Source organism: Poecilia latipinna, unplaced genomic scaffold (genome assembly GCF_001443285.1).
Source record: "Poecilia latipinna isolate Pla-1442-1.1 unplaced genomic scaffold, P_latipinna-1.0 Scaffold12, whole genome shotgun sequence".
Classification (NCBI taxonomy): domain Eukaryota; kingdom Metazoa; phylum Chordata; class Actinopteri; order Cyprinodontiformes; family Poeciliidae; genus Poecilia; species Poecilia latipinna.
The window spans coordinates 840,571-860,114 of NW_015112628.1; the positions used below are offsets into that span (position 1 = coordinate 840,571).

Sequence of the window (19,544 nt, forward strand, 5' to 3'; positions counted from 1 at the left end):
TGTCCATATGCCTTGTTATGCTGATTCAGATCCACCAGGGGGCAGAAAAGTTCATCTTAAGAAAGTTAGGATGCCCTCTGCAACAATAAGCCCTTGCATCTAAACAGCTTCAGACAAGTTTGTATTAAATATGTCACTGAGTTGTTATTAATGCTTGTTTTTTTGCCCTAGATTTCCTGACGGATCAGCTGTTACCTGGGCAAATGGAGTTACAATCAGGTCCTCGCTGTGCCTGAGAAGAAATATGACAACTTGAGGTTATATCTTAAACAAGTAACGGTTGTTTAGAGAATCTGCTGCCATATATGACCACAACGCACAGTTCTCCCACAATGGATGAATTTCGCGACAAGGACTTTGGTGACAGCTCGTAGTCGCTGTCAGAGCGGTACAGGAAGGACTCTCTGCGCTGGCCGTGACTTGCTAGGTTGGGGTGCAGGACCAATCCGGAGCCTGGAGAAGCCTGCGGGTCTGATGGACTGCAGCACAGCGACGGGCCATTTTCAACCTCGAAGCTGAAAGAAGAAACAAAAAAACAAACAAAAAAGAAATGATTTTGAACAATGATTTTGAATACAAATCCTTCTAAAAAAGACAAACAAAAAAAAAACAACAACTTGAACTGGCTTTGTTCACAGCTTGCTTTTGACCAGCCTTTGACTAACGTTAGCTGGTCAAAGGTTGGCTTACACCAGCTAACCTTTGATCAGTTAGCCTAGCCAAAGCCTAGCTGGTCCAGGTTTCCTGGAAGAAAACCTGTTAAATACTGCCTGCTACAGTTTTGATATTGGGTGTAGGTTCACCTTCCAACCATCAACATACAGCCAGAGTTACAGGAGAATTTTTGAACAAAGCAAATTTATGTTAGCCAGGTCCAGATCTCAATCCTTTTGTGAATCTGTGGCAAGGATTGAAAATTTCTGTTCACCAACACTCTATTCAATCTGAAAGTCTCTGAGCTGTTCCGGAACCTCTTTCCCTTCCCCCCCACAAAAAAACAGGCAAGAATATTCACTTCTTCATGTCTGGAGCCTAAAAAGTCGCAATCAAAATGCTTGTAGGTATAAACTGCAGTAAAATAACTGCAGTTGCCTTTTCATAACAGCTGAATGACCCAGTGAGCCACTGCAGAAGCACAGACAGATAATCTATTCATCACCAGAGAGTTGAGGCAGGAGGAGAGGACCAGATATTATGTAACCAGATGGTGAGGGCAGAAGTTTAAACTGAAAGGTCAGAGCCTCAGCACTAAGAGGAGCCAACAGATGCAACAAACCATGAAAAAAATGTAACAGAAGAAACTCTGGAAGTTTAGTATGTATTTTCTGTCAAAACAATTTGACAAAAACCGTCCATGTGCATCAATACGTCAACATTTACCTTGAATTTACAGGCACCGCTGTAATAAGCGCTACATCTGGGGTTAGCTCCGCCATTGGGATGAAAAGTTCCACACCTCTGCCAGCGAAGCACGGATTAATGAGAAATGTGCAAAATCTGATTAAACGCATGCAAGACCAACAGCGTATCCATGTTGTCCTGTGCATCATTAAATCCCCTCGCTTTCAGCAACATTGCCACCATGCTTATCCCACACAAATCTAATCTCTTAATCTGAGACAAGCAGGAAAACGCCATATTTTCAAATTTTGGTAAATCTGGGATTAACTGCATATATTACGAAAGTCTGAGATTTCAAGAGATGAAACATTTACTGTCTTCACTTAGCAACACATAATAGCATAGATCACATTTTTGTAATCTTGCCATGTACTACCTAAACATTTACAGGAAACAGTAAATTTAATATCATCCATACCGATTGGTCAGTTGAAAAAACACAACAAAAAAAAAAAACAGAACAAAAACAATAGGCTTCGTACAGGGAAGGTAGTTTAAAGGTCACCTGGGAGCAACAAGTTGTGCTCTGCTGACAACCTCCTCACTGAAGTCAAAGTACCGAGCTCTGCACCTGGGGGATCTCCGCCACATTTTCCTTCAGCTCCACTTCTTCCCTTTTCATCCAGCGACAGAACTCAGCGATTCTGTGTCTGCTGACGGACTCAGACTCCTTTTTCCCTTTTCTGTCCAGTAACGAGCGACGCACCAGGATAACATCGGCTTGGCAGACGCTCGCAGGCTGAGCTGAGCTGGAACACTGGGAGTGGAAAGGGAGTCGCTCTGTTTATCTGACCGACTGTCCCTTACTACTCTGTATTAAAACCCAGCTGCAGATTAGTCAGCCTGTTCACCGTCTCTACTGACTTTCATTTGAGGTTTTAAAACCATGGAGGTTTGGAGGGGAATAATGGTTTAAAGTAGGCTCAATATATAGAATATGATTTATTTTAGAAATAATCACTAGTGTGCATCTCACCCAATGGCCCGTGGAGAAAGTTACCCTGCAAAGATAAGCAGGTATGGACTCAATTTAGCTTAATTAGAGTAAGAAACAATGGTTTCATATGAGAAATTGCTATCTGCTATGTTTGCTACATTATAATCCAGCCTAGTCACCAAAAGTTTAATTTTCACTTTCCTATAGTCCTACCAAACAACTCAGGATTCTGGTCGTGACATAAGCCACAGCACAGTTTTAATTTGACAAGTTGCCATTGTTTATACACTGCATGTCCAGAGCCCTCATCCCAAAAAGTGTCTTAGAAAGCCTGAAAGCTGGTTCATCTCACTGATGTGAAAAACTAAGCAGAACCAGACCGATATATTGTAAACATCCTGACAAGAAAACAGAAAAGACAAGCCAGCCACCAGAAATACATGCAGTGAAGATCAATACCAGGTATCTGCTAAACAGCACATTAAAGCTCCAGTATGTTACTTTTGTACAAAATATGTTTGTTTTTTTGTTTTGTTTTTTTACACATATTTGTTAAAACTGTCACTATGTTGTACAAGACAGGTAATCTGTGAAAAGATCAATTTCCTCCACCTACCCCCAAGCTACCACTGCCGTCTGAAGAAATGCACAGCTCAGGACCAAAAACAACCTATCAGAGCCAGGAAAGTGAAAGTGAAAGGAAGAATGAGACAAGTTACAGAGAATGGAAGCAGAGGTGTCAACCTCCAACTCTTCTGGGCAACTTTTAAATGTGTCCCCAGGTCATCACATTTGAATCCAACTCCTAGACTAATGGCCTCTCTACCTGACTCAGGTTATGTTGAAGAAGTTCGTGTTTACTGTTCCAAGCATCCTTCCATGTTTGCTTAACATGGATTTGTGCCTCATCTCTGAGCTAAAAGGAGAAGCAGCATTCAGTTACTATGCACCGCTAATCTAGAAAAAACTTCCAGAAAAGTGCAAAGATGCCAAAACACAGAGTTCCCTTAAATCAGGACTAAAACCCCACCTGCATAGAGTTGCATTTCATTCGTAATTTCTGGGACAAGAATGATATATTTGATGTGTGTTTGATGATTTTGACTAAATGTAATGTAACTGCTCGTTTCTCAATTAGTTACTGTGTTACGTTATTTTTTTTATTTTTTTATTTTTTGCTGTGCAACACTTTGAACAGCCTTGTTGCTGAAATGTGCTACACAAATAAATCTGACTTGATCAAAACCGCCATTGACACTGGAAGCCAAGGGTTGCTGCTTCGCTATCAGGAGATGCAACATAAACTGAACGATTTGTTCTTCAATGTCCCTACAGACCACACACACACACACACACACACACACACACACACACACACACACACACACACACACCCACACACCTTAGGTTATTCCCTACAAAAACAAGAAAATGAACTAAAACACAATGGAAAACGAAGTGAAACTAGCACACGCTCCTACTGTACACACACACACAAAATGCAAAACTTTGAAGGTCATACAGACACAGGCTCATATTTTATTAATGCACTCTGTCTACAGTGATGGAAGATGCAACCCTAATTTAATAAAGTCAGCCAAGCAATCAGCAAACCATCTCCAGATGTCTTTTGTAGAGCAAAGCTGCCCTGGTACATGAAGGCAAAACAATTTCCTCCATGTGGAGAAAATTGTTTTGCCTGTGTGTGTGAGCATAAAAAAAATAAAAAAAATTGTACACTTGTTTTTTTAAACATGTGTTAATTTATTTGCTGATGTTTATTTAGATTTGTGTTGTGGTGAAAGAAAATCACTTTCACCTCCCAAGAGCGTTCGTGTGGGCACAGAGTTAACTCAGATAAGCCAAACAGAAGCTCTGTGGAACATTTTCCACATCTGACTGGACAGAAACAATGTTTGTGGAGCCCCGAGGCTCAGCTGTAGCTGCCATAAAGCAAAGATAACAAAGATAAGCCATTCGATAGAACTATATTTACATTTTTGAGCAATTCAATTTTGCTGGAAAAGTTTAGGGAGGATGAAAAAGCACCTGGGTCTTCATCTGCACGCCAAAAATTAAAATAAGTGCAACATCTTTTAAACCATGTTCAAACAGCAGAGTTCATCACAAGAATGTTTCAATATATTAAGAGAGCAGCTGTAAAAGAAGGTTTCCGTTGTTAAAATGGTAGTGGTTTAACTCCCATAATAGATCTAAAGCTCATACATAGATCTGAGTTATGATATGCAGGCAGCTGTTTCTGGGTGATGTGACTGAAACGTCTATTAGTGATCTGCGTCACCCAGAGCCACTAGTGCAGCTACTTCAGGTCCCACAGTGTGTGCTCTAACCAGGCACAGAGGAGGGCTGAGGTTTCTGTCAGGGATCATTCTAGGTCAGAATGTACTAGAACAAATCATCATCATCATCATCATCATCATCATCATCATGCGTCAACTTTTGCAAACGTATTTCAAAGTGACATCAAAGAAGTTTGTTCATCACCTGCTTCTGAAGCGAGAGCTCTGAGGAACTGTGGGTTTCTGATCTAGATTAACAACAGTCAAACGTCAAATGTCTACTTACTATGCAGAAAAGATAACACAATGCATAAAGGGCTTTTACTAGGGGTGCAGCGATTGCAGTGTTTTGGCCGACTGCTGATGACCAGCAAAAGCTTGACCTGCCAATTTGGATTTTGGCCATTGCCAATTTTCTTGGCTGAAATGTTGCTAATTAGTTTGCCTCTTGAGTTGAGGCACAACTAACTTACAAGTGACTCTTCAGAAAGACATAGCAGGTTGCTTTAAGTCAATAATTCCTAAGTATTGATGAAAAAGTAATAGTTCCACTGTCAGATTATTTCACTAATAAGTCATTTTTCCCTCGTTGTAAATGAAATTATCTGCCAGTAGAATTAGAAAGTTTTCATCAATTCTAAGGAATTATTTACTTAAAACAAGCTCCTACAACTTGCTGAAGAGTTACTTCTGAGTTAGACGTTTTAGTCAGGTGTACTGAGATGTTTGTATTAGAAACTGGACAAAAAATACTTGGTATTAGAGGTTTTAAGGCACCCTTGATATCAATAATATTAATATTCTGCTGCTGAAACCTAGACTTGCACAGGGCAGTCGCTCAGATCCACAACTTTTGGGGTGTGGCCCAAAAGATTTTTTTTTTCTTTTTTAAAGGATGAGCGCTTTGCAAAAATTGTACTTTATATAAAACTCAAAGACCTAAATCGTCCAAGTTGTATTATTTGGTTTTTTTTTATTGAATAAAATAAGCAATATTCAAGAATTTGAAAATGATTACCGGTAAGTTATTATACAACATGGCTAGAGGATATATCAAACCTACAATGCTGATGTACAGGACTAAATGTTAATGAACTGTAATTTGCATTAGTAACATAATTTCTCCTCTGTTGATAGGGCACCGACAACCATGCTAAACCCCCTTAAATTACTTTTCTATGAGCTTCAATAAATCATTTAGGGATCACATCTAGATCTCTAAATGCTTTGAGTTGCTGCAATACGATTGGTTGTTGTTATTTGGGTTAATAAATTAAATGGGTGCATCTCATTAACTCATCGATGACTGAGTATTTGGCGCTTCAGGGAGACGAACAGATCACTCATGACTCATGTTGCTGTCAGGTGTGAATCGGTCTTAGATTCCTTTTTTTTTAACAAGTTTTTAACAGTTTGACATGAGTTGTGCAGATTATCTTTCCTGGTTTATGTACTAATTAAGAAAGGGTTACACAAGGTTTTACAAACTTCACCTTATAACTGAAGCAACAAACATGAGTAGGTACTAAATACCACTGTTTGCTTTCGGTTTGTGGACCAAGCCTTCAGAAAATTATGATTTTTTTTTTAATTTAGCAACATTCAAAGTCTGTTTCATCGCTATATAGAGCTGTAAATATTTCATTCAAAATGTGACAAGGCTGTTCTAAACTGCTGTCATATATGACATGCATTAAATGAATTTAATGCAGAGTTCAAGCTTGAGAGAAATACGATGAAGTCACAGCCAACATGAACAGCTTTTTTATGAATCATTAACACCTCACAGCCCACAGATGTCCCTGGGTAATAAATCAAATGCACCCTTTCACTGGGAATATTCACATCTCTGTCAGAGCTGCTATCTCTGACCTACTTGCCGAGTGACTTCATCCTTGATAGCCTGAAATAAAGATTGTTCAAGTCCAAGTCAAAAGACAGTTTTATTAAGTATAGTTTTTCTCTGAAATCCAACTCAGTTAAAAAAATAAAAATAAAAAATCTCTCAGAAGTTGGAATTTTACTGATCAAATTAGTCTTCAGGAAATTTGGAGTTTGTAAATAAGTTTGTAAGTAAGTGATTCAGTTAGAATGGACAATTTGAGAGACAATTTCATACTAGATCATTACCTCGGCAATCAAAATCCAATTTAAATCAAAAAATCATTTAACATACTAACAGTAAGAAAATGTCAAAAAGTCTGATGTCTTTAGGAAAAGTTGTAATAGTTCAGAAACCTATTTGAAAGAAAGACACCAAGTTGCACCCACAGTGCAGATCAGTTGCAGATAAATTAACCATTTGATGTGGGACATTGAATGTGAGCAGCAGAAAGATGAAAGCAGCAAATGAAAGGGTCACTGGGTGACTTTGAAGAGAAATCTTCACTGTGAAGTTTAAAGTAGCAATTCGAAGAACAAAGGATCCATCTGCTTAAGTGCATTTCAGCAATAATTAAAAAAAACTATTTCACATCAATTTTCTGCATTGAATAACATCTTCCACTAGTGTGCATTAAAGACAGACATTTATCATTTCTTTGCACTGCTGGGTGCTATTTATTTTTTTTAATAAAAATGTTGCAAAACCCTGTGATCTTTCACTATAAATCAAGATTATGTTTATTGCTGATTTTTTTTAAAGTCCTAAGACAAGAATAAGGAAACAGAATCATGAATTTTAAATTTACAAACAATTTGTGACAAATATCTGAGCAGAAGAGGAGGAAAGTTAAAGTTTTTGTCCTAATGGCCTCCCTACAGAAGCTACCTCTAGGGGGCGTGTTAGACTGATCTGAACCAGTCGTACCAAATCCTTTTCGCAGTAGCAGAAGAGGAGAACCGCAGAGTTGTGTGACCAACTTCTGCATTTAACAAAATGAGATGCGCCACTTCTCTATGGTTTTGAAAAAGGGAGAAAGCACTGTGAAAACGATGGCCTCTTTTTATACAAGATGCCAACAGGATTATTTTATAGAAATAATAGGGATAATAAAATAGGAGGAATCTCAAGCTGTGTTTCCATTCACAAAACTGTGTCAAAATACATGTTGAAAAAACACAATTTTGTAATTGCATTGACTCCATTAAATAAGAAACAATTAAAATCACACGTGATATGTTTGTTCACACAATTAGTCATTAAGGTGTCTCACCTGTCAGGGTCGGCCTGCGTGATGTCGATGCGCGGTAGGGAGGCGATGGGCAAACTTGTGGGTCTTGTTCGGGTCATGGGATCTTCTTCTGGCGTCAGCGGCCTGCCCCGGTCCCTCTCCTTTTCTGCCTGTCGCCAGGACAACGGAGGCAGCTGTAGGTTACCAGAAAAGCGGCGGTGCACTTTGCACACCTCCACGCTAAGAGTGCTGCCGGTAGAGTATTGTCCCGCAGGAGGATCTGTATTCTCCTAAAGAAGCAAAAGATTTTTTTTTTATAGCTTTTACTTTTTGTTCAACATTGAGAAAAACTCAGTAGATATTAGGATTAACATTATTAAAAGGAAGTTAAAATGGAGTATGTCCTAGAAAAATATAAGTATCGCTTTTGTACATGTAGGACAAGTGAATTACAACACTGATAGGATCTGATATAACAATAATAATAGTGAATGTTAAGATAATAAATAACAGGTAGTCCATGATGTTGCGATGTGCTTTTGCGATTGTTGCAGCCTAAAATTACTAATTTTGTGGTACTCTTTTCAAAAAGTTGTGGTAAAAGTTCTGAATATTTTTTAAGCTTTATTTTTGCCATAACATGACCTTACAAAAATATTTCAATTGTTGCCCATAACCTTCTTGAAACAGAGACAAATATTTAAAGTGCAAATAACATTTCCAAGTACTTGCAAGTATTCAAAAATACTTTGTAGAGCCCACAGAGAAATTAAACATCATAGATCATAATAATTGAAAATTCTTAAAAGAGTTATTGTAGATATTGTAGAGTCAGATATGGCTTTCAAGAGGCGACGTAAAACAAGAAGTTAAATTAGAATGGGTTCTAAGGAAATTGGTCAAGATTCAGACGAGTTTTGCGGTGATTGGTCAGAAATAAAGAAAATACAGAAAATGTTCAAGTCAAATTTGCAGAAAAGTTACAATAACTGGTGAACATTGCAAGTCCGTGAACAATTTGTGAACAATGAGTGAATTTGCATTAATAGTTGCGATTACTACATCGCAACTTCTTAGACAGACTGAAATAAGAAAACTAAACACAAAAGGTAAGCATCACAGAAAGTTTTGGGGAAGAATGGACAAATGTTTAACACAACAAATAAAATCTTTTCAGAGACTCAAAGAAGAGAATTTAGTCAGTAACCAGACAATCTGCCTGCCCTGTTCACAGCAGCAGCAAAACTTATCTTTTATCACTTTTCAGCTCGGAGAAGAAAAACGACTCATTTGATCCACTTGACCCCTGAACTGGCAATTGACATGTTTATGAAGCTGCCCCGGATATAAATCGTGCCCTTAATGTGAGCATTTAAGCAAGAAGCCCAAAGGGCCGGGCTGGAACAGCGGGGCTGTAAACAAGCCAAAGCACTGGGGGAAACAGGAGTGGGCTGGCACAGCTCATTTCCTTCCACTTTATGTTCACCACATGCAAGAGGAAATGAAACACGCCAAAAGTTTTCAAATGAGGGAGGGAGGTGTGGAAGCTTCATGACGACAAAGCGGGAAGGGGGCGGGGGAGGAATTCCTCGTGGACGAGGCAGGCAACAAATTGTCTGTTGTCAGTGTGTGTGGGGTGAAAGCAAGTGGACAAAGAGGATGAGTGGGCAAGAGACTGAATCTGACAGAAAGTGAGAATAAAAAGATGAGAGCTACAGTCTGGCCAGGTCTCAGAACTTACAAATATTTCATTTCATGGATGTTGCAAGTCTTTACTTCTTCTTATTACCTTTGGTCATTTAGGATTGGGGATTTTTCAAATCAGTTCCAGTCAGATGTTATATTAAAGTTTATAAATCAATGCCAGGTGAATGCCCGAAAACTGAGTAGCTTAAAGTGAGGTAAATTAACAGAATAAATCTCATCATTACCATGGTGAACATTACTGTTTTATATTTTAGTCACTGTCCAATGGCTGATGCTGAAGTATCTGTTCTACATGACAGAGACAGATATTTAGAAAAGATAAAAAGGTGTTTCTGCAGGTCTGCTTTAATGTCCTGCTCCACTTCAAGGAAAATGTGTTCATATCCCAACCACAATATTCCGTATCTGATTTTTTTTCAGTGATGAAGGAAGAAACATTGACGTCGAACGGGGTTACCAAGTCCAAGCCTAAGGGTGTTGGTGAAGGAGTGAACCTAAAAGTAGCAGGATAGTAGACTTTGTTTATTCTTATTTCCTAACTTGCACTCTGAGTGTTTTTGTGTTTAGCACTCATGCTTTGTCCCGTATTCCTGCACCTCCAGTCAAACTATGTGGCAAGAATGCGCAGAGTTTTCTCCCCATCTGTAGCCTTGAATCTTGTGCTAAGCTTAGTTTTTTAAAAATGTTTTGGGAGGACATTGGTGTTCAGTGAGTTTTTCCTTGCCATTGCTGACTGTTTTTTTTCTGTCTGTGTGGATAGGAGAGCTGAGCTGAGTCGAGCCCCGCCACCAGGTAATGACAGTAACTAGTGTGCGCCTTATGCTGGTAGCCGATAAAAACAAATTCTGAGAAATTCCACATTTTGTTGTAGATTCTATTTTGTTTTGTTCTGTTCCACAATTCAATCCACATTTTCCTCATCGATCATAGGGCCCTACTTGTTGTCCTGTTTGGCAGAGGCGTCTAATACAAACTTCTAATTTGGCTGGTTGACAGTATTTGCTTTAAAAAATGATGTCTACTGACTTTTAGACAAAACGGGGACAGAGAAAGACAAAGTATGAAAGACTTGTATGTTGTGTACTAATATATTGTACAGTTAAGCTTTCCCACTTACGGTGGTAAAGTTAGCACTTGCTACCTAGCTTCCCATTAGCGCTAAACCAAAAGGCCTCTTTCAGTGTTTGTACGAGTTTAAATTCCATTTGATCAATTTGTTGAAAATCTAAATTGCCTGGAGCCAGGTTATGTGGTTTAATTCAACAATGAGGGAAGGTTGTGTAGATCAGTTAGTGAAACCTCTAATTTGTCTCTGAAAACACAAAAAGTACCATTTTCAATGCTCTTCTGGTGATTTATTAAAATTGGAGAAACATAAAAAAAACATTCAGTTGTGGAGTGGTATATTCTACACCAGTCACTGAATATCAAAAACATGGTTTGTAATTTGTGAAAGCGTTGTAAACACACACACACACACACACACACACACACACACACGCACACACACACACACACACACACACACACCTACACACACACACACAAAAAAAAACACACAGGTATTCTTAGTTTTTTCCAAAATACAACTAAAAGCACGTCCCACCGCATTCTTGTAACCTTAACATCGTCCTTGGTGTTCACATAGGTGACTCAGTCAGTACATTTTTTAAGCTAGAATGGTTTTAACATGTCGTTTTTTACGTTTTGTTAGCCTGAATTACCGTGGTACCCAAAGGTTCCTTTGTTTTAAGAAAAATTTCAATTGAAGATTGAAAGCTCCTTCTAAACAAAAGTCACTACCACTGAATGCAGGGATGCACAAAGCCAAAAATCAATAAGACTGTTAAATGCAAAACAGAGACCTGACAATAAGAGCAAAGGTCTCTGATAAAATAAACATAAACTCTGATAGTTTTTCAGGGCTGATTGGCAATAAGGACAGCTCTGTTGACTCTCTTGCTCTTTCCAGGGAAAGCAATTTGTCTGATTTATTGCCTCCGTCTATCCCAGATATATTGTGCCTGCAGCAGAGCATCACTGAAGATGCAGCCTGGCAGGACACGACTACTCTAACCACTGATCCCAGGCTCTTGTCAAATGAATATTAAAGGTAGCCATCCCTTGTCAATAATCCAGGGCTTTTGATGTTTCACTACTAAATAATTTTAGCTATTTAATACCAATATCAGATTTCAAGACATGAGATTCTAATGCTCTATGATCTCTACTCGGTCCAATTTGCATTGTAATATCAGCTGCTTTACTCCCAGTGAACAGTTCTGTATAACATATGAGATTGTGCAGCAGTTATGTTGCAGTAAAAAGCTTAAGTCTGCAGTATGTGTAATAAAAGGCTGTGGGAAAACAATGAACCTTGCAGGAAGTTGGAACAGCTATATTCTGTGATAATAGAAAGAGTTTCTTGGTACAGAAAAAAAAAAGTCTGCTGTTCTCTGGGGCACTTCCAGGAAAGCTTTTTGAAAGCAGCTTTCATAAATGAGGTAGGTGTGCGACAGCATCTAACAGGCCCGCTCTGCGCGGTGACTGAACTCTCCGGTGATTATTGAACTCACGGTTTAAAGATTCAAGAAGTACAATCTCAATGAAAGGTGGAAGATGAAAACTCAAGAATTTTGTTTGTGTAAATAACTCAAGTAATAAAGCCTGCTGATTTACATTTGAATGAAATTATACACCAAGGTTTAATGATGCACTCAACTCAAGGAGGTGCAACAACGCCATTAACTGACGAAGTGCACAGCCATGTTAGTGCTTGTTCATCAAGTTAACTGTAAATGAATAAATAAATAGCTCTTCTTGAGGAAAACGCTGCAGTGATGAGAAATATTTTCATCATCATCTGAGACCTGGTTTCCACCCCTAATTATACATGAATTAAAGACTCCTGTGGTTATTCTATGCATCAGAACTACAGTTGCTAATTCACTATTTACTTGCTTATAGATGGGTGGATCACGTAATGAATTCATAACAAGTTCATAACAAATTGTTTCTGGTGTGAAGGTTTGCCACAGATTTTTAAAAGTGCACGCATCATAACCCGATCTGTCACTATCGTTCTTTGGCTTTAAAAGTTTATTAAATGCCTATTTTTAAAGAGGCAGTATTATCCAAATTAAACTTTTTTTGAGCTTTACGAAATGATATAATGTTATTCCCTCATCAAAAGCATACCTAGAATGTTGTCTTGATTTTTCATAGATATCTGAGAAATCCTTTAGTCTCCATGGCAACCATTCAGCTATGCAAAACGCCTGGGTGGACCTAGCTCTGCCTTTGAGGCTCAGCTCCTCCTCTGAACTGCAGTTTCCACACTGCCACACAGAGCAGCCTCCCCCCGCGACTTCCTCACTCAGCTCCTTCAGACTAGCCAGCAACAATTAGCAAACATCTGTTGGAACTGCACAACTGCTGAGCTCATTATAGGAGCTACTTCTCAGTGAAACTCTGATGAAAATGTTGTGAAAGGGTTGATGGAAGAAAAAACATTGTGACGACTTTCTGAAGACAGAGTTTCAGGAAGAGCAGGAGTTTCTAAAGAGATAGAGGCCAATTTGAAAGCAAATTTTCCTTTAAGTCATACATATAGCATTTTTGTAACAACTGAAGTTAATATAGTTACTTAATTGTGCTATAAAATGGCACTATGTGCCTGGAATACACATAATACTGCCCATAAGGCAGTGCAGATGCATGTCCTTTAGTCTAACCTAACCTTGCTATGCAAGGTTAGCAGAGCCCATTGGATCTTTACATTAATGTCACCATCTGTTCCAGGATCCTATTATCAATCACTTGCGGATAATTAGGATAACTGCAGTTCAACCTTATTTTAATATCTTTAATTTCTTCACATTTCTTTTAGGTGTAAAAAACAAAACAAAACAAAAACAAAAACAAAAAAAACAAGAATTTCTTGTGCTCTGTTTGTTAAATATTGATTAATATATGCTGTGGTATGAGTGGCCAGAGGACCAGAGGGAGGCCAGTCGCAGCAGGGACACTTTCATCATCAGGGTCTGGCCTGTCCTCTGAGCTCCATTTGGAGGATGTCAAAGTAAACGATCTGGCTTTTCTGCCCAGCAATAAACACCAGTGGTGTAGAGGAGAAACAGATGGCCCTCTCTGTCACATTTTTTGTCCTTTTTTCCTTTTATCCATACTTCCAATCAGTCTATGCTCTGAATGTTTTCTGCAGAGCATGTCTTTACTCTTATCATGCTCTGGCTCATTTAGAAGTATGAATACTGTGCAGTTGCTTATACACAAATATAACACTCCATCCTAAAATATGAATGTACACACACACACACCCTCTTGTGTCCCTCTCTGCAGTGTGTCCTGCTGAATAACGGTCTGTTGTGAATAGTACAGTCATCTGTTAATGAGTCACAAACCACCTTCTGGACATGTTGTGCCGCACTGCCACTGTGTTTTTCTGCTACACCACATTGTGTCTTCTTGCTCAGGAGCAAAGCGGGTGGGTAGGGGTGTGTAGCATTTTCAGAAAGTGTGTCCATCAGTGGGTGAAAGGTGAAAGGCAGAAATTGAAATGAGAAAAAAATACACAAATCTAACGAATACAAGGACAGAAAAAGAGATGAACGGTTGGAAAATTTGACACTTACCTCGCCAGGTACAACTCCATGAGCACTTCTGCTTTTCTTCATCTTGAGAGACTCTTAATTAGACTCACTTTGGCACCTCTTCTCTGTCCAGCTTTGAAAAGCTTCAGCAGTCCTGCAAACGGGAGACAGAGAAGGGAAGGCACACACAAGGTTACAAAATCTGTGTGTATCTGGATATTTAATGTTATAAGGCAAGGCCAAGTTTATTTATAAAGCACAATTCATATCAATCAATCAAATTTTATTTGTATAGCACATTTTAGTAGCAAGGCATTTCAAAGTGCTTTACATCATAAACAAAAAACACAAAGTCATGCAACATGGAATCAACAATCAAAACATGACATTAAGTCAAGTGCCATCGTTAAATTTGTAATTGACTATGTTTCAAATACATCTCTAAACAGGTGGGTTCTTAGTCGAGATTTAAAGGAAGTCAGTGTTTCAGCTGTTTTATAGTTTTGTTAAAGATTTGTGGTGCATAGAAGCTGAATGCTGCTTCTCCTCATTTGGTTCTGGGGATGAGGAGGGGAACCAGTTGCTCTGTCTGCAGTCGATGTTTCATCAGCTTGTTTGTTTTGGAATAGTTTGCTCCTGATACGCGGAGGGTTCCATCCTACTCAGACATCCTTGAGCCTGTTCTTCTAAAGCGATGATCACGTTGTTGTCCTTGTTGATAAAATGAAAAAGGTCTGCAGTGAGAAGCTTTATCCCATGTTTATTAATATTGCGTCCACCTCTTCCAAAAAAGGTGAAAGTGCTGCCAATAGATCTAGAGGTTATCAATGAAGGTCACTGAGGGAGAAGGGATGAGCAGTCTGTACATAAGCATGATTGACAGCGCCAAGACCCTCCTCCTGGTTCTGACTGGTTGTTTCTACGTAGCACTGGGAGAAGAAGAGGAACTCGATTTTTTCAGATTATCTGTCTTTTACCATGCTGCAATGACATACGACTTTTTTTTAAATGTGTTAAAAATTACATACTGCAGCTTTAAATAATAGTTTGACCACTTTCTCAAACATCTTATTTAGGTTAATGCAGTGTTTTTCAACCACTGTTCTGCGGCACACTAGTGTGCCGTGGAAATTATTCAATTTCACCTATGGTACCGTATTTTCCGGACTATAAGCTGCTACTTTTTTCCTAAACTTTGAACCATTGTAGCCCGGTGCGGCTTTTCTGTGTATTTTTCTTCAACCACCAGGGGGCTCTCTAACAGGAAGTGAATAATTAGAAGTCAAAATTGTAAATCAAAGAAGAACGCGTTAATTTTCATTTAGAACAACCACATGCTAGCAGCAGGCACAACGGAGAAATGTTTTCAAACTCATATGATGCAGCTTTTAAGTTGAGGGCTGTCGAGCTGCCACTACAGGAGGGAAATAGAGCCGCTGCACTTCAGCTCGGTGTGAACGAAACCGTGGTTAGAAGTGGCTAGCGGCGTAATCATGTAATTTTCTTACCACTAGATGGCAGTAGGTACAGAGCATTTTACATTAAAACAAGAGAATTAGTGATGCATGAATGTTACAGGTAGCGGTGAGAGCATCGTATCTAGCAAGACTGTGACGACAGTGATGGAAAAGACAGTGAAGCTCAGCAGTAGTTGGAAAGAACATGGGTCCATTTCCCACAACATGTCTGTGAGAAGTGAGCTTCTCAAGCCTGTTTACTATAAAAACTGAAACCAGAGAGAGACTGAGAGCTGTTGAGGAAGAGCTTTGTCTTTCTTCAATTTCTGCCAGGAAATCAGTTTTCATCCCAACATGCACAGGTTTCACACTAGGTGGGTAAAATATACAGATATTGACATTTTGTACATGCAAATCTTCATATCGTAACAGTGAAATGTTTCCCAAATATTATTGCTTCTTTCAGAATAAGAATTGTTTTCTGTATTCCAGCTTAAATAATGCTTGTGGATTAGTTTGTAAAACACTTTGAAGTTTTCTACAACTACAATTTCACACCACAGTGTTGTGGCTGTTCAGGTGTATTTTTGAAGTGGACATGTTACGTGCAATTTGAAATAAGAAATGTAAAATGTGATAAAAATACATTTTTGTGTTTGATTCCTATTCAAGACACTTTGATAAGAATCACTATATATGTAATATAGGCGACTACAGATTTCTTTGTTTACATTTTTGGTTGGTGGTTTGCCTCGAGATTTTTTCAATTAAAACAGTGTACCTTGGCTCAAAAAAGGTTGAAAAACACTGGGTTAATGGACTGAATACATGAACTAACCAACAAAAACCGATTCGTACTACAGCCCGTAATAATAAACAAACCCACAAACATTCATAGACTGACACACAGATCTGCTGGCAACCTGGGACTAAGTGCCCTAACATGTGGTAGGAAGGATGCTGGAATAGATCCCAAAATCTTCCAATTGTGTGGCACAGCTACTTTTCCCAGCACCCTTCTTGTATCTTACAAAGTGATCAGAATAAGCTGAATCTATATCTCCAGGTCAAACCGTTACAAAACTGTAATAGATGTTTCCTTCACATAATGTAAGGTAGCTGAGACCACACACACACATCAGCAGTGCCCTGCTTTGGGTGCGCTCATTAAAGTAAGGCTCATTTGGGTTATCATCCCTAACTTTTGTCTATTCCACTGTAATTAAAGTAGAGTGTTTACAGAGTATTTAAGATCTACTATCTGGAAGTGTTGGAGTGAGTTTGTAAGAATTAAAAGGCATCACCCCTCGGTGCAGCGGGAATCTTTCAATCTGATATGAATATCTATCTGCAAGATCTGAAATGGCAGGGAAGTCTAAAGTGGAGCTAATGAGAGCAATCTGAAATGAAGCAAGCAAGCAGGGGGTTCAGCTTTCAGAAGAAAGATTTCTAAGTGAGAGCTCTGTAAAAAAAAACTAAGGTAGAGAGAAAAAATGTGGAAAAGATGAGGGAGAAAAAGTTTTTCATAAGCTTTTTTTTAACGGTAATATGCAATATTTAGAATCAAAGAGACATAAAATTAAGAATGAAAAGCTCTACAACAGCAGGAAGCCTTCAAATGACAAACCCATACAGTTTGAAACGGATATTCATGCACCCCAAAGAATGAAATGCAGTCGGTGCTGATTCAGACAAAGCCAATTTTAAATTGCCATCATTGAGGTTGCCATGACCCTCTAATAGAAAACTAACAAAAATAACTATAACCATGGATGGAAAAAAAAATAGAAGATAGAAATGAACCATTTTCATAAGACATGACATTTTCTCACGATAACAATCACACTACCTCAGTGATAAGAGAGCTGCATCTTAAGCAGCCTGGTCTGTGTTGCCTGAAGTCAATCTTCTGTCACTGGTCAGCCATCTCTGGAGGCAGTGACTGTACCCTCATTAATAACAGAACAACCAGAGTCGGCGGAAAATGACCACAAGGCAGGCATGAGTGACTAATCAATGTGACAGAAAGGTATCAATGTTTTCCATGTCTGTATTGACCCCAGCTGAGTTTCACCAACATCAGCCCTGCCTGGCTGGCCCTGCCTTGTGGTTCATGTAGGGGTAGGACTTTTGCTGCGACTGCAAATGAAGCTGTTTAATTGCAAAAGATCATTTATCTGCTGGAAGCTAAAGAATTTTGCTCTCGGCCTCCAAAACACACAGCTGTGTGTAATGTTACAGCTGCTTCCTCCAGGCTGACGTAGACAGCTAGCCATCTCTAGCTGGCTAGCATAACAGCTAAGATGGCAAAAGAAAAATCATACAGGTATTTGGCTTTATTTAGGATCTGAAACTGCTGATGGTTAATAACATGAACAGCTGAGCCACATCAGGTGGAAGACGTTCGGAGGAATTGTTCAATCTTTAAATTCAACTTGCTTGTTCAATAATTCCATACCACATGACATGTCAAAAGTATGTTTTACATCAAACAAGCAATAGCTGTTTGTTTTCATTTCATTGCAATCCAACTCTCAGGTCAACTTCTGGATTCAATAAACCATAAACCCCTCTCTCTGAAAAATAAGTAGGTGTATCTGCAGGTTACATGTGGTGGATCTGAATTCAGTTTTAAAGTATGAATGATGGGGGGAAAAAGACTCATATATTTCATATAAAATATTTTTAAACTGACAAGGAATGTTATTACTGTTTACATTGAGATGGAGGAGGATTTTTGAAATAAGAAGGAAATTAACATACTGTACAGTAAACAGAGTTTGCTTAGCATGACAGCATAGCATCAAAAACAAATTTCCAGATAAATACATTTCTAATGTTTGAAACAGCATTGCCACAAAATATACCATAATATACAGCATCCTGAATAATCTTACTCAAACCCTAACCAAATTTAGAGGACAGCAATTTGACTAAGTGGGTGTGGGAGCTGAAGACCTAACCACAGGAACTGTTAGTCTGAGAAAGTAATTTCTTAGCTTCTATTATGATGTAAACTACCATAATATTGATCTAAGCCATTCAAACCGTAATGAGGATTGGGCGGAGGGCTTGGATGTGACATTGTATTAAAACTGCAGTCAACATTAGCTGAGAGTGAAAGTCCAAACACAGAAAGAGGAAGTGAATACTTGATCATTTTCCAAACAAACCCTGAAAATTGAAATGAACACCTTTGTTTAAAGTTTATATGATGTCCCCTTCCTAAAAAAATGGCCTAAGTCATTTTTTCCTATAAATGGTTTTGGTAAAAAAAAAAAAAATATCACTTTTGGCAAAAAAGGACAGGTCATTATTTTTGGAAGGTGACAATTTTATATATTAAAATGTCACAAACTATAATTACTGTCAGTTCAGAAATGTATTCTTTTTCCAGGTAATTTTCTTACATAAAAAGCTTGGTCACCTTGGTCTTGCTTAACATCTAAAATTATTTCTCAGTTGTGGAGAGTGGCCACATTGTGTTCATTACAGTAATGGCCTTCTTGGAGAAGAGTATGCCTTCCTGTCTTGCACACAAAGTAGAAGGTTTATTCAAAGTTCAAAAAGTAAATAAATGTAGCTAAAAAGTGTTTTTTTAATAGAAAGAATTATGTAATTATTCCTTAGCAACCTTTGATTTCCATTTTACCACCCATACCATCCTTCTCACTTATATTGCTGACTGTATATATGGGCAAATTACTCAATAAAGTAAGGCTGTGTAGCCAGGTTAGAGTTTTAAAATGGGTAACCAGGGGAGTTCTCTGAACCTCAAAGAGACCACTTATCGAGAACTTACCCAAAACATACAATTAAACGTTTCAAGCTCCAGTCAAGACGATATTCTTCACCCTCCCTGTAGTCATACTGTTTAGGATTCAACCTTAGGAAAGTAAGAATCCCAAACAGTGATGTTTAAATTCTTGATAGAAAACCAATGAGAACTATTAACAGAGGGTCTTTTCCATACAACTAGTTCCAGTGCTAATGTGTTAATGTTTTCATAGCAACATTAC

General features: G+C 38.5%; 1 protein-coding gene across 3 annotated transcripts in view; it reads right to left on the reverse strand.

Annotated features, from left to right (window-relative positions):
* Positions 1 to 19,544, reverse strand: part of LOC106946583 (cAMP-specific 3',5'-cyclic phosphodiesterase 4B-like) — a 63,022-nt gene that overhangs the window by 33,095 nt on the left and 10,383 nt on the right. The window contains exons 2-5 of one of the 3 annotated variants that reach the window (XM_015031012.1): positions 14,111 to 14,222; positions 7,794 to 8,041; positions 321 to 515; positions 196 to 232 (exon numbers count right to left, since the gene is read on the reverse strand). In XM_015031012.1, the coding sequence (XP_014886498.1) occupies positions 196 to 232; positions 321 to 515; positions 7,794 to 8,041; positions 14,111 to 14,152 (522 nt within the window). In that variant the 5' untranslated portion in view covers positions 14,153 to 14,222. Of the gene's footprint in view, positions 1 to 195; positions 233 to 320; positions 516 to 1,380; positions 1,459 to 1,906; positions 2,134 to 7,793; positions 8,042 to 14,110; positions 14,223 to 19,544 lie in introns of those variants that run through there. The other 2 variants (XM_015031017.1, XM_015031023.1) reach the window with 2 other exon arrangements.